This window comes from Hyperolius riggenbachi, chromosome 4, assembly GCF_040937935.1.
Source record: "Hyperolius riggenbachi isolate aHypRig1 chromosome 4, aHypRig1.pri, whole genome shotgun sequence".
NCBI classification, from domain to species: Eukaryota; Metazoa; Chordata; class Amphibia; order Anura; family Hyperoliidae; genus Hyperolius; species Hyperolius riggenbachi.
In genome coordinates, this window is record NC_090649.1 from 269,362,065 (window position 1) to 269,378,163 (window position 16,099).

The 16,099-nt window shown below is 44.1% G+C and overlaps 1 protein-coding gene across 2 annotated transcripts in view; it reads right to left on the bottom strand.

Moving 5' to 3' along the window:
• The window catches only part of ATG5 (autophagy related 5), a 231,162-nt gene extending 218,317 nt beyond the window's left edge, over positions 1-12,845 (bottom strand). The window contains exons 1-2 of one of the 2 annotated variants that reach the window (XM_068231243.1): positions 12,750-12,845; positions 1,042-1,212 (exon numbers count right to left, since the gene is read on the bottom strand). In XM_068231243.1, the coding sequence (XP_068087344.1) occupies positions 1,042-1,161 (120 nt within the window). In that variant the 5' untranslated portion in view covers positions 1,162-1,212; positions 12,750-12,845. Of the gene's footprint in view, positions 1-1,026; positions 1,213-12,749 lie in introns of both variants that reach the window. The other variant, XM_068231242.1, reaches the window with a different exon arrangement.
• Positions 12,846-16,099: the final 3,254 nt, after the last annotated feature.

Here is a 16,099-nt window from a genome sequence, read left to right on the forward strand (position 1 = left end):
TGCCACATTAATTTCCCTTTAGCAATGCCAATTGCTTGGCTGTCTTGCTGATCTTCATAAGTGTCTGAATCACACACCTTAAAGAGAAACTCCAACCTAGAATTGAACTTTATCCCAATCAGTAGCTGATACCCCCTTTTACATGAGAAATATAATGCTTTCAACAAACAGACCATCAGGGGCGCTGTATGACTGATTTTGTGCTGAAAACCCTCCCACAAGAAGCTCTGGGACCGCGGTACTTTTGGCAGTTTGTTACAATGTAACAAGGTTCTCAGACAGGAAATAGCTGTTTACAGCTGTCTCTAACAGCCAAAACAGCTAGGAGCAGCTACATAACCTGCCCACAGTAAAAATGTCGCCATGTAATAAATGTCAGAATGTAAATCGGGGAGAGGAAAGATTTTACAATGAGCAAACACTGACTAAATCATTTATCCATAATTATGGTAAAAATGAAGCACTTTTTTAACTACATTATTTTCACTGGAGTTCCTCTTTAAAGCAGGGCTGTGGAGCTGGTACAAAAATCATCCAACTTCAACTCAGACTCCGCAGTTTATGAAACCACCAACTCCAGGTACCCAAAAATTGCTCCGACTCTGACTCCATAGCCCTGCCTTTAGGTACACCCAAGGAAAATTTTGCAACAAAAAAGATACTTCCCTAGGTGGAGAGAAGCCTCTGGATAGTTGCTCAATATACAGTCACTATAACACTGCAAACATAGCAAGTGTCCCAGGTACAATAAAGATACAGAGAATGGAGTGCTAGGCTCAGTTTCCAAGAGAACGTATTTTCAGGCATCTCACCAGAGATTAACTTCTCCTGCAAGGAAACCAGGGTAATTTGGTTTCAGGTAGGTTAAAAGCAGAGAGCTAATGACACACAATGTATAGTCACAGGAGCTCCATTACTGATGTCAGGAAAACATTCCCCATATTTGTTATGCAAATACCTCAGCCATGAGAACAAGATTACTATTAGGCATATTTTCAGCCTTTTCTGTATGCATAGTCTACCTACCCTGACTGCACTTACATAATAGGGTTCTGCTTCCCTTTCAGTAAGTTCATCTTGATATAACGTAAAGCATGTTGGTATCCGCCCATGCCAGACTTTCCGAAGAACGTCATTGTCATCTGTCATTCTTCCAGCCATTTGTATCCCACATGTAGACCAGGAGGTTTCATTCAGCAGACTGTGGTAGAACTAGGAAAGGAACAGAGCATATATAAAGAATTACTGTACATAAAAGATATATCAGAAGCACCTGAGTTTATGCAGCCTACTGTCAGGATGTGTATGCTCTGCAGGGCATACAGCTATTTATACTGAAATGTGAGAACTTCTGACTGCTCACTGGACTCTTAGAAATAGACATACTTTCTCCCGGCAATATATAACGTAAATGGTGTAAACTTATGGCTGTGGAGTTGGCTTACAGCAGTACTATCGGCAAAGAAAAAATTCAAGAACTCTCTGTTAGGGAGTGGCCATAATATTTCCTCTTTATGTTCCCAAATCCCATGCTCATTATAATGCAAGGCTCTTTTAGCCGGGTGGTCCACCCAGCTAATATTGGTGAACACCGGTTGTCATCTGTTTGCTGCCTCATCCTCCTCCTATGCTGTAAGCAGAGTTGCACCGTCCAGCATTCCCCCTATCGCGCACCTCCCAGCTACTTTTTCATGCCACTCGGCTGGAAAAAAATTCCGGGGAGAACACTGTAATGGTTGTAGTCAATGTTTTCTGAGACTTCATTAAAGTTATGGTGTCACTTTAAAACACAAAAGAAAAGCAGCAGAACTTTTCTTAAACTTACCTAAGGCCACATAAAAAAGCAGCACAGCGAATCGGCATAATATTGTTTAAAACCTTTTAAATTGACACTATTTTGTAGCTAGTCCATTCTTAAATATTTATTATGGCAAAGTAATGAGATGGCATTTTGGGGTATTTATAGCTCTCTCAAGCTGTATCACTATACATCTGATTACACACCATTAAAAATCTAAAGGGAATCTGAGGTGAGAGGCATTTGGGCAAGGGTCACACTGGGGCACACAGGAAAATGACAGCGTTTTTCCATAGATGAATCTGCATCTTTGGCCAGCAGCCAGCTGAAAGCAGCTGACCACCGACAAAAGAGAATCGCACGCGATGTGCAAAAAAAAAAAGCAGGAGTGCCGACTTTTGTTTTTTTTGCCGCTGGAGAAAAACTCACATTGCCCCCACTGCTAGGCAATTGTGCACTGGGAAGCATAAAGTGCATTTTTGTGTTGCGGAAAGTGCACACGATGTAAAGCAAATATGACCTGTGCTTTAAACAATACCAATTGCCTGGTAGTCCTGTTGATCTTTCTGTCATCAGTAGTGTCTGAATTACATGCCTGAAACAAGCATGCGACTAATCCTGTCTGAATTCAGTGAGAAATACCTGATCTGCATTCTTGTTCTATGGCTAAAAGTAGGAGGCAGAGCATCAGCAAGACAGCCAGGAAATTTGCATTATTTAATAGGAATTAAATAAGTCAGCCTCCATATCCATCTCGCTTCTGGAGTGCTTTAAACTCTATGCAACCTGACTATAACAAAAACTCTATCCTAAAATTTTGTATACTGGCCATCTCTTGTTTTCTGGTGTTTGAATCATTTCAAGGAAGGTGCTGACTGATTGCCACCACAAGAGGGAGACACCATACCGCAATACATCACTACAAGGAATCAGACTGGAAACAAATAGATGAACATTTTTGCTGCAAACTCCCCAATTGTTATGAGGGAGTACACAGGATTGCACCGCTGCTATGATGGTACCCAGCTTCGGCGCTTAGCACCGCACGCCGAAATGAACTGATTTGGTTATGAGGTACGGATTTAGGGAGGTTGCGAGAATGAGAGAGATTGATATTTTTCTTTTCTTTGCAAGTTGCATTGGGATCTGTTGTTTTTTTCTATTTATTGGAGGTTAATCTATCTATTAAATCACTAGTAGAGTTTTTGTTTGGTTATTCATATCTTACTGAAATGTATTTTTTTCCTCTTTTTTTTTGGCACAAATATAGCTGTAACCTAAACAATAGAATACTATATTCATGTAATGCAGCCACAAATACAGAGAATCAACAATGTTTTACCATTAGTAGCTAATATTTACTCTGACCCCAATGGTCAAAATGTTATAGTAGTCTTACTAACAAATTAAAAAAAAAAAAAGCATACTTACCTGACCAAATGTATTTTCCTTCTAGGCATCATTTTTGGCCGCTGAAGCCCACCCACTTGTTCAATGTGACACGTTAACTAACCCTCCGATTGGAGCAGAGAGAGGGGCTGAAGTTGTAGAACAGCCTGGCTTGCCGTGAGCCTGGGAAGCACTAGCAACAGAGAGGGACACAGAGCAGCCCCCTCACACATATGAGGCCAAGGGTGTTGCCATTCATGGGGTTCTTTTCAGCGGTTTACCAGCCTATATGTAGGATATTAAAAATGAACTTTTCACCTCTCTTTGCAACGTTCTGTGTGTCGTAAGGTGACAGATGATCCAATCTTTTTCATTCAATTTTACCAAATCTATATAGTATAAAGGTACATTTAGTGAATATATTGAATGGATAATTTAGGCAGTCTCCTATATTATATAGAGACTACTAGATCTAAGCCCATTTAAAAACAGGCTCTAGGTCTGTCTCTCACCGCCGCATGTCAGTGCGCATGCCTGTGCACCCGTTTGCCCGGCTAACTGGCCCCCGTCCCGGCTAACTGACCCCGAGCCAAGGACACGGGGACAGGAGTACGCAAGGACAGTTCGGTTTTATTAGGGAGGATGGAAAGACTGGATGAAAAAGATTGGATCATTAGCGGCCACCATAAGAGTTGGTTCACACGGGGGATAGCGGGTCGTTTTCCGCTGGCCGCGGCACTCCTTGGTTAAAGTGGATCCGAGATAAACTTTTACTCATTGCATAATTGTGTTCCTTTCATATAGTTTATAGGGCATTCCTCAAGCCCAATACTTTTTGTTTTGTTTTAATACTCGAATTCCCTATAAACTAAACAAGCCTCGCCCACAGCTTCTCCAGAGTGCCTTGGCACTCTCAGATCCATGTAGCAAGGGCTTATGGGAGCTCAGTCTGGGAAGGAGGAGGAGGAGGAGATGTTACTAGCCAGAGATTTCAGAGGCAGAGGGGAGAAGGGAGGAGGAGTGAAGTTTTCACAGGCCGAGGGCTGGAGATACAGATTAGCTTGCCTGTGTGTAATGATCACAAACAGAACAAGGCTGAAATAATCATATACTGTTGAAGCTGTTTGCAGCTAGATTTGCTGTGTAATTTATCTAAACTTTAGATAAGTTCAGGAGGACTCCACTTTCTGTGAAGTCACAGCTATGTTAGTTGCAGGCTGGATATATGCAGTTTCATAAAGCGTAGTTCACAAATGTTTGTGCGTGTGCCTAGATGTGCTATCACATCTAGGCACATGTCCAGACTCTCCCGTACAGCCGCCGGCCGGGGCTAACGGGATCAAGCGGCTCCTACCATCACTGCAAGCTCCCTGGGGACTGTAAGTAAAAGGCAATTGGCTCTGTGAACACACAGGTGATCTTCTGATACCGAAGGGTTATTACAAACATTTGTGAACTACGCTTTATGAAACTGCATATATGCAGCCTGCTACTAACATAGCTGTGACTTCACGGAAAATGGAGTCCTTCTGAACTTGTACTAATCATCACTAAGGTGATTGTGACGAGACGGTAAATCTACTGCCTGCCCTTTTTGCTGATTAGAACCAGAGAGACCAGGATCACACTATTAGACTGCTACAAGCGATATTAATTGCTTATGTATAGCGATACAATTCGTCCAGCCTCACACATTAGATTGCTATTTACAGGCCTTTTTATGGAATTTTAATTTACTTTTAACTTTTTTGCTGAAAACTTTTTTTTTTTTTGCATAATCGTTTGCATTTTATTGCATTTAATTTTTTCCCTACAGCAGTAGGGTGGTGGGTGAGTTTGAACGTGTTTATTATGCAGCATATCCTATCTGCATGTTGATGCATCTTACTAATCATTACAACAAATAATTATATTTTATCCTTTATATTTTAGTGAGTTGTATTTTCCTTTTGTAAAGCTCTACATATTGAGCTAGTAGCGCTGTCTAGACAATTTTTTATATTTATATGTGGATGTTGAAGGGAAACTTCTGATCTAGGTCCAGCTGCTGAAGTCTTATTGGCACCACACTGTCATTCTATATTATTCAGTTAAACTTTCAATAAGATATACAGACAAGTTACTTGTTATAGTTAGTTTTTCATCTCGGATCCACTTTAAGTGTTGCCCATTAAAGTGAATGGCAGCGTTTGTTGCATACTTTTACAGTTGTCTGCGCAAATGTTGCCCTGATTTTCCCGTTGTTTCAGTCGACCCTGGAAGCAAAATGCAGCCTCCAGGGTTCACTTACCTCTGTATCTCCATGTTCCCCCACGGGGGTGAAAAATGCTGATCGCCGCCAAAAGCTTTTCTGCACACTTGCAGAAAAACATTTGGCTGAGACACCGTGGGAGGCCCGACAGTCGCCCATGTGAATCAGCCCTTAAAGGGTCTGCATACGCCAATAGAAATATTTTGCAAGCATGAAAACCTGCAATTTTACTGCAGTATGTAAAATATAAACTGCCCAGTAAATGCTCCAGAAACAGCCCTGTCCAGGCATATACAATTATTTAAACATATCAGACGCCGCTGCAACTCAGAAAATGGACACAATCAGTGCTCACTTTGCTGGCAGGATAGTTCTAAGTTTGGGATAATGATACCCTCCAAAAAGCCTATCCCCAAGGCAGACAGAATTGCCTTTAAATTTAAAGAGTTGACGTTCTGTAAATTGTGTGTTATTCCTAACACGCCAAAACAAACTACCATGTCTGTATAAGGTGCTCTAGCCTAAAACACTCAGGGTGCAGACGTAAACAGAATCTGTACTGTCCGATTTGTACAATAAAAAAACATACCGATTGAGTCACTGTGATCTCCTGGATCCCTCTTTGCAGTTTCCGCCACTCCCCACCATGACCCTGGCTTTTAAATTGGCAGTTTTAGGCAATATGTGTGTATGCGTGTATGTATGTATGTATATATCATGTTACAGTATACTACACGTTTTTATTACATAGTAAATTATCTGCACTCCAGTCTGGGATTCCCACAGTTTCTCAGCATGTGACAGGCAGCTCCCTCCCCCCTCAGCCTGGCCAACTGCATCACAGACAAGCTGAAACTGAGAGCAGAGACACTGTCTGTGAGGAATAATTGAAGCATCAGGGAGCATGGAGGGGGTGTGCATAACTTGTTCTCATTACAGCAGAGGCAGTGCATTCCTCCCTGGCTCGACAAAGCTTGACAAAGAAAAGATTATATATATTAGAGACAGTGCAACTAGAAAAGGCTGCAGTAATCCAGACCACATTAGAACAGGTATTGGAACTTATAGGATAGAAGAAATAAGGCTGAACATTTTGTTACTCTTTAATATAATGCATCTTGGTCCTTCTTCTGCATATGCAGAAACTATACCAGGCAATGAATTGCTCCATCCTCATTCCAACTGTTGGCGCTTAGTTTTGAGTTTGCCATCCTCAACTGTCTGAAATCACTCACTGAATAAGGCCTGGAACCCACTAAGAGCGCTTTTATGAGCGCTTTAGGATTTGAAAAGCTCTTGCTAATGTAATGCTAAGGGTGTGATCCCACTTAAGCGATGTGATTTTCTAAAAATCCCCTATAGCATTGCATTAGCAACAGCTTTTTCAAATCACTAGTGCTTAGAAAAGGCTGCTAGTGGGTTTCAGCCCTGAGGCTCAGTTCACTCTATATAAAACTGTACCTGAGCAGTAACATATTCATGAAGGCACACATGTAAGATGGCACCAAGAAACGCAGGTGCAAGCTGAAGCCAAAAAAAGTTTCACCCTGCCATTGCAAATATTCTGGCGGCGTGGATTACCATTCCCCCTCCAGGACAACATGTACTCAGGGTAAGAAGCGGTTCGGCTGCCAGCTATTGCTGACAACAGCTGAATTGCACCGTTTGTTTTTGTAATTTGGGCTCTGTCTTTTGCCTGCACCCAAAATACCCTCCAAGCGCTGATATAGAGGTAATTCACATTACAGTCTATGGCGGCGCCCAAATGTCCCACCTCATTCATGATGACCATATACTCACTGATAAAATTGTCCCAATGAAATGCTTGTACAGAAAACTATAATCTATCCCTATTAGGACGTCGAATATTTTCTGTGACCCTCCAGGATGTTCCTCTGCAGCTACACAATATTTACAAAGAGCATAAAGGAATACAAAAAAAACCAAAACACATCAACAAGCTAGTAAAACTGTGATGGAGGCACCTTAAAAAGTTTAATAAGTTTAATGCCTGTGAAAAACAGTTTATGAAAACAAAAGGAACATGGCTCAGACTATGCAAAAAAAAAAAAAAAAAAAAACTTTATTGGGCACTAAAACATCAAATATATTTAAAAAGAAAGATCATATGAGGAGCGCTGGATCAAGGTTATAAATTTAAACAAAAAAAACACTAAGTTTTGTTTCTATTTGTGTATCACAATATTTTCATCAATGTAGCCTATTAAGTATATAATATTCCCACTTCCATGCATACCACTCACTCACACTTTTAAGAGCATTCTGGTGTCCCCGTTAAAAAAATAAAATAAAAAACAGATTTTAAGAAATAGTGAAAAACTGATAAAAGCAACTAGTGTTCTGGATTACTTTGTACAACACCTATTCAGATAATTAATGCAAACCAGGAATACAAAATCAGGCCTGGAACCCACTAAAAAGCGCAAAGCGCTATCGCAAGCGATTTGTGTTAGGCCCGGTTCACATTAGCATTTTTTGTGGATCGGTACCGGAACGTATACTGTACAAACCGGAAGGATAAGAATGGATCCAAAGTTAACCTATGGATCCATTCACATGCGTCCGTTGGTACGGATACGTTCCGATCCCCGGAGCTAAGGCTTGGAGCTTATGGGGCTGGAGGAAGCCCAAGGTATGTATAAATCTTTTTAGGTCCCTGAGCTCTGAGTCCCTTTAATCGCAATCGCTCTAGTCACTAGTGGAATCTGTTCCAACTATGTACACTGACAGAGCGTTTAGGGAAATCCAGGGCTGTGGAGTCGGAGTAATTTTGGGTGCCTGAAGATGAAGTCGGGAAAAAAATGCACTGACTCGACTCCTAATGAATTTTAACTGTAATTAAAATAGAAAATATGATAAAATGTTCTATTTCTCAGATGATAGTCATCAAAAATAATTTATATATACAGTAATAGTTGTGCTTAGCCCACAACAATGAAATAAACCAAAATTAGTTATTTGTGCTGCTTCAATAAAGCAGTCACCGTATTGATTGTGACTGTACAGTATATATGATTTGTACACAGGAATCTTTTATATATACTAAATTACATCTATGCTGTAAGAATAAAGCCTGATGTGTAGCCGTGTCACTAATAGAGATGGTCAATGAGATGGAAATAATTCTGTGTTGATGCTGATTTATGCAAATGTATGCACTCTCTTTGCTCATGAAATCAAATAACTTGATATGTTGTTAAAATTTGGTTTGGTGACTACAAATTAAAGGTTACCTGAAACGGATGAAAATAACAGTTTTATACATACCTGGGCCTTCCTTCAGCCCTCTTCAGGCCAATCAGTTCCACGCAGTCCTCCTCCACCACCTGGATCTTCTGCTTTGAGTCGCGGTATTTCAGCCAGTCAGCGCAGTCCGGCCACGTGCCACTCCCACAGCCAGGAACATTCTGCACCGTCGCAGGGGTAGTACGCTCCCAGTGGCGGAGCGTGTGCATGCGCACTACGACAGACTGGCTCAAGGACCTGGACTCATAGCAGAAGATCTAGGTGGCGAAGGAGGACAGCGAGGGACTGATTAGCCTGAAGGGGGCTGAAGGAAGCCCCAGGTATGTATAAAACTTTAATTTCATCTGTCTCAGGTTTACTTTGTTGCACAGTAGTACTATACTCTACATATGCACTTCCCACAGAGCTGCAGGGAATCCACTGATAATGTTGTGCACATTGAACACAAAGGTGTTGTCTATCACCCATAAACCTGGCTCAGATTGTGCATGAAGTATGTGTAATAGAGGAAGAATAGCCTCATTCTCCTGCAGAGTACCTGCACATCATTCTTACATGTACTCACAGTTACATTGCCTAGGGCCTGATAGATGTTCTTTGTTCCGGTCTGTACCTTTTACAAGTACTCTTACCAAGGACTAGTTTTAGTCTAAGGCTATTTGCACACCAAGACGTTGCGTTAGGTGCCACGTTAAGGTCGCATAACGTGCACCTAACACAACGTATGGTGCTGCAAGAGCCGACGGTAGAGTGAGCCGCGTTAGGCGGCTCTATTCCGATAAAGTCTCCCAGAGTGGCGCTGATTGGCCGGCGGGACCACGTGACGCGGAGCGAGACACTCCGCATCACGTGGTCCCGCCGGCCAATCAGCGGCCGCCAGTGCAGTGAATATTAAGTAGCCATGTGCGTGGCTACTGTAGCTGGCTCTCCCCGCCTCCTCTCCGCCCCCTACTGCGCATGTGTAAACAGTCTAACGCGGCTATAGCCGCTCTAACGCCGTAGCATGCTGCACTTTCCGGGCAACGTACAGCGTTACATGTAACGCAACGTGGGCTGTGTGAACACCAGCCCACTTGAGTTACATTGCTGTGCGTTGGGGGAGCGTTACAGGCGCACTAACGTGCGCCTGTAACGTCCCTGTGTGTAAGCAGCCTAAAGGGAATAAATATGGCAGCCTACATGTCCTTCTCACTTCAGTTGTTTTGTAAAATTCCTAAGCGTTGGCAGTTAAGAGACAAATTTCATGTTACACTGTAAGATTGTAATATGCAAATTACAGGAGTCGGAGGATTCCTAAACTGAGGAGTCGGAGGATTTTTCTATTAGCTAGCGATAGAAAGCGCTCCCTAAGGCCTGGAACCCACTGAAATCTGCAAACGCAAAACGCAACCGCTAGCGTTTTGTCTGAGCGGTTTGCAAGCGGATTCATGCGCGTTTTCGGTCGCGTTTTGCAACAGTGTATTTTTTTGCTCAGCGGTTGTGTAGCGTTTTGCGTTTTTATCCTGATTGGTCCTGTGAATTATTTTTAATTTTGTTACAGTGTGCTGAACCGCAAAACGCTAGCAAAACCGCTCAGTTTAGGTTTTGCTGAGCGTTTCTGCTAGCGTTTCAATACTTTACATTGAAGCGCTAACGCTCCCAAAATGCTGCAGGTCCTGCGTTTGCGTTTCTGGGAAACGCAAACGCTCTTGTGGAAGTTGCCCCATCCATTAACATCAGCTGAGCATTTTGGCAAAACGCTAGCGTATCACAGCGCTGCCAAAATGCTCAAAAAAACGCTCTTGTGGGTTCCAGCCCTAAAGGTTAAAAAAAAAAAAGCTCTAGTGGGTTCCTGGCCTTAATATGACAGCTAATGAGATGTTACATCAGGCAATAAATAAATGCACTAACTACTTGATGATATAGGCCCTTAAAGAGACTCTGAAGCGAAAATAAATCTCGCTTCAGAGCTCACAGTTAGCAGGGGCACGTGTGCCCCTGCTAAACCGCCACAATAGCGCCGCTAAACGGGGGTCCCTTGACCCCCAAACCCCCCACTGCGACACTTGGTCGCAGACTTGGTCGCTCCTGGAGGCAGGGCTAACGGCTGCAGCCCTGCCTCCAGTCGCGTCTGTCAGCGGCGCATCGCCGCCTCTCCCCTGCCCCTCTCAGTGAAGGAAGACTGAGAGGGGCGGGGGAGAGGCGGAGATACGCGCTGACAGACGCACGTGGGGCAGGGCTGCGGCAGTTAGCCCTGCCCCAACCAGAAAGCACTCCCCCGCATTACGGAGGGGATTTGGGGGATCAGGGACCCCCGTTAAGCCGCGGGATAGCGGCGGTTTAGCAGGGGCACACGTGCCCCTGCTATCTATGAGGTCTGAAGCGAGATTTATTCTCGCTTCAGACTCTCTTTAAAGAAAACCTGTAACGACAAAAAGTTCCCCTGGAGGTACTCACCTCGTTAGGGGGAAGCCCCTGGATCCTATCGAGGCTTCCCCTGTCCTCCTGTGTCCCACGGCAGTCTCTCTCTGGCCCTCCGACCAGTGGGGATGTAAATATTTACCTTCCGGCTCCAGCGCAGGTGCAGTATCAGCTGCCCGATCAGAGACAGACGGAAAAAGCGATCGCTGTCGGTCCGCTCTTCTGCGCAGGTGCAAGTCTCCTGCGCAGTAGAGTGGACCCGACAGAGATTGGCTATTTTCGCCTATCTCTGTGCTGAGAGCTGTAAAAGCGCCCCCACTGGAGCCAGGGAAGGTACATATAGCAAGCCTTGTCAGGCTTGTCGAGCCTGGATTGCAGTAGACTTCAAGGGAGCCAGCGCTGGATTGCCTGGAGCTACAGCGGAAGCCTCATTGGGACCCTGAGGATTCCCCCTACCAATGTGAGTACCCCCCAGGGGAACTTTTTTTTTTTGTTACAGGTTCTCTTTAAAGGGGAACTGAAGTAAGAGGTATACGGAGGCTGCCATATTTATTTCCTTTTCATCAATACCAGTTGCCTGGCAGCCCTGCTGGTCTATTTCTCAGCAGTAGTATTGGAATAACACCAGAAACAAGCATGCAGCTAGTCTTGTCAGATCTTACTTTAAAGTCTGAAACACCTGATCTGCTGCATGCTTGTTCAGGGGCTATGGTTAATAGTATTAGAGGCAGAGGATCAGCAGGGCTGCCAGGCAACTGGTATTGCCTAAAAGGAAATAAACATGGCAGCCTCCATATACCTCTCTCTTCAGTTCCCCTTTAAGACGCATTGGCCCTTATTCAATTCACTTTTTCACCTAAACTTTCTCCTATGCGATATTTTCATACTTCATCAATAAAATGCTCATTAGGCCACCAGCAAGAAAGAAGATAATCAGAATAATTTTGACAGTACTTTGTCACCTACTTTTTGGTACATATTTAAATGTTAAATGCTGAAAAGTTATTTGAAAGAGAGGATGACAAATGATCCCTTAAACTTAGGAGGAAAACTGAATTAAATAAGGGCCATTGTCTCCATACACAGTATACTATTTTGGTTTATCACAGCTTGTTATTACTTAATAAGGATTTAAATGTTATCTTTGCAAGCTTCTCAGTTTGCTATAATTTTTATCAATAAATCACTTTAAAAAGTAGAGTGATGATTGTTGACATAAAATTTGCTCCTCCTATCATTTTGAGAAATCAGAGACTGCCATCTACAAGGTTCAGCCACCTATACCCACAGGCTGATCACCTGTATTTCTCTCCGGAGCACAGTTGCCTCCAAAATGTGCCTAACTGCCTAAAATACTTTAGGGGAATACATCACGTTGTGACAGGTAACAATCAGCAAAATCCAAGCAACAATTGGTGAAATAAGTGCTCCTCGCCCAAGTGAGTTGGAAAGCCTGATACTGTAATGAGGACGAGCACCTCTATACCCGCAATAATGCCAGTCTCTGGGTCACACCCAGCTAATGGCACCGCTGTCCACACGTGTATTAACAGCAAGAAGTGTACCCTCAGCACACACATAAGGAACACGCCTGTCGCCCTGGCTGGAAAAGCAGCTCTTATGTAATAGGAAATAAACATTTACCCGAATATCCAGCGGTTCTCCTGCCCGGCGATCACACTTACTTCCGGGTGTGGCTAAGCTCCGCCCACTAAACGTACACGTAACTAGCGTACTTTGTACGGAAAGCGAGAGAGCCCAATCAGAAGGCGCCTTGTAGTTGCAGCGGGAGAACTTGTGTATGGTTGCCAATGCTGACGGGGGTCACCGGTCGACCACGTGAGTACTGTGGGTCTGCCAAGTGCCAACAACGGGGTGTTGAAATAGTTTGTTCTACATTTTTCTACTTGGGAGGCTGAAGGCTACCGTACACCACTGGGGTTAGTACAGAAAAGCCCACCCGCATGTAGCCTCATATTTGGCCAACCAGATCAGTTTCCTGATGCATCTGAATTGTGATTGTTTGGTCCAAGCAAGTTTGCATAGGTTCTGTGTTGGCACGTGTTTAATTCAAATTGTTATTTACTTCCACATCCAGTTGTATAGTTTATGGTTGCTTCTAATCTGTCTGCAGAGGAATTTACTTCTGATTAGTAGACTTTTGGGATCATTTTGATCAGAAAGCCCATTGATTCTCAGTGAATATTTGCTTACGTGTGCAGTACATACATACATACATACATACATACATACGAAAAACTATTTGCCCCCTTCCTGATTTCTTATTCTTTTGCATGTTTGTCACACTTAAATGTTTCTGCTCATCAAAAACCGTTAACTATTAGTCAAAGATAACATAATTGAACACAAAATGCATTTTTAACCTTTTCGGGACCGGCCACCTACCCCCCCTTAAGGACCAGGCATTTTGCGCGGGAAGGGGGTGCGCGCGTTTGGGGGGGTCAGGCGGCCGGATCCCGTGTGTGGCTGGCTAGAGTGGTGTCCCCCATGGTGGCCTGTGCCTCCCCCTTATGCCCGCAGCCTTCACTTACCTTCCAGGCTCCAGCGATGAGCCGCACGGGACCCTCTTCTCCGGCCGGCATCTCTGTTCTGTCTGACGAGCAGTTCCGGGTCGCGGCTTGATGACGTCATCAAGCCGGGACCCGGCGCTGACGTCAGATGAAGCAGAGATGCCGGCCAGAGCGGAGGGGGGCGCCGATCGTCGCTGGAACAGCAGGGAGGTGAGTGGATCCTCTTCTTTCCCCCCCTGCCGCCGCAGCTGTCAAACAGATCACTACGATCCGACGGCGATCGTAGTGATCGTGTGATCAGCAGCCATACGCGATGGCTGCTGATCACTCGGGGGAGATGTCGGCTGTCATATGACAGCTTAATCTCCCCCTCCGGGTGCGCACGATCGCGTCGGGAGCGGAAATTGCGGGCCGGCGTAGATCCTACGCCGCATCAGGCTAGAACAGCCACAAGTGCGGCGTAGGATCTCATTCACATGGTCCCGAAAAGGTTAAGTGATGGTTTTTATTATTTAATAAGAAAAAAAACAAATCTACATGGCCCTGTGTGAAAAAGTGATTGCCCCCCTTGTTAAAAAATAACTTAACTGTGGTTTATCACACCTGAGTTCAATTTCTGTGGTCACCCCCAGGCCTGATTACTGCCACACCTGTTTCAATCAAGAAATTACTTAAAGGGAACCTTAACTGGCGAGGAAAAATAAATTCACTTACCTGGGGGCTTTCCCAAGCCTCCTGCAGCCGTCCGGTGCCCGCGCCGGTCCTTCGGTGCCCTCCGGTCTCCCTCCGCCGCTAAGTTTCGTTTTCGGACGACTGCCAGTCGTCCTCGGGCCACTTCCGCATTCCTCGTCGTAAACTGCAGTAAAGCGCGTCCGCATGACGCGTTTGGCGTCATGCACATGACGCGTTTGGCGTCATGCGGACGCGCTTTACTGCAGTTTACGACGAGGAATGCGGAAGAGGCCCGAGGACGACTGGCAGTCGTCCGAAAACGAAACTTAGCGGCGGAGGGAGACCGGAGGGCACCGAAGGACCGGCGCGGGCACCGGACGGCTGCAGGAGGTTTGGGAAAGCCCCCAGGTAAGTGAATTAATTTTTCCTCGCCAGTTAAGGTTCCCTTTAAATAGGAGCTATCTGACACAGAGAAGTAGACCAAAAGCACCTCAAAAGCTAGACATCATGGCTAAGATCCAAAGAAAATCAGGAACAAATGAGAACAAAAGTAATTGAGATCTATCAGTCTGGTAAAGGTTATAAAGCCATTTCTAAAGCTTTGGGACTCCAGCGAACCACAGTGAGAGCCATTATCCACAAATGGCAAAAACATGAAACAGTGATGGACTTTCCCAGGAGTGGCTGGCCGACCAAAATTACCCCAAAAGCGCAGAGAAAACTCATCCGAGAGGCCCCAAAAGACCCCAGGACAATATCTAAAGAACTGCAGGCCTCACTTGCCTCAATTAAGGTCAGTGTTCACGACTCCACCATAAGAAAGAGACTGGGCAAAAACGGCCTGCATGGAAGATATCCAAGGCGCAAACCACTTTTAAGCAAAAAGAACATTAAGGCTCGTCTCAATTTTGCTAAAAAAAACATCTCAATGATTGCCAAGACTTTTGGGAAAATACCTTGTGGACCGACGAGACAAAAGTTGAACTTTTTGGAAGGTGCGTGTCCCGTTACATCTGGCGTAGAAGTAACAAAGAACATCATACCAACAGTAAAATATGGTGGTGGTAGTGTGATGGTCTGGTGTTGTTTTGCTGCTTCAGGACCTGGAAGGCTTGCTGTGATAGATGGAACCATGAATTCTACTGTCTACCAAAAAATCCTGAAGGAGAATGTCCGGCCATCTTTTTCGTCAACTCAAGCTGAAGCGATCTTGGGTGCTGCAGCAGGACAATGACCCAAAACACACCAGCAAATCCACCTCTGAATGGGTGAAGAAAAACAAAATGAAGACTTTGGAGTGGCCTAGTCAAAGTCCTGACCTGAATCCTATTGAGATGTTGTGGCATGACCTTCAAAAGGCGGTTCATGCTAGAAAACCCTCAAAGCTGAATTACAACAATTCTGCAAAGATCAGTGGGCCAAAATTCCTCCAGAGCGCTGTAAAAGACTCGTTACAAGTTATCACAAACGCTTGATTGACGTTATTGCTGCTAAGGGTGGCCCAACCAGTTATTAGGTTCAGGGGGCAATTTCTTTTTCTCACAGGACCGTATAGGTTTTGAGTTTTTTTTTTTTCTCACTAAATAATAAAAACCATCATTTAAAACTGCATTTTGTGTTCAATTATGTTATCTTTGACTAATAGTTAACAAACAGAAACATTTAAGTGTGACAAACCTGCAAAAGAATAAGAAATCAGGAAGGGGGCAAATAGTTTTTTATCTATCTATCTATCTATCTATCTATATCTATCTATCTATCTATCTATCTATCTATCTATATATATATATA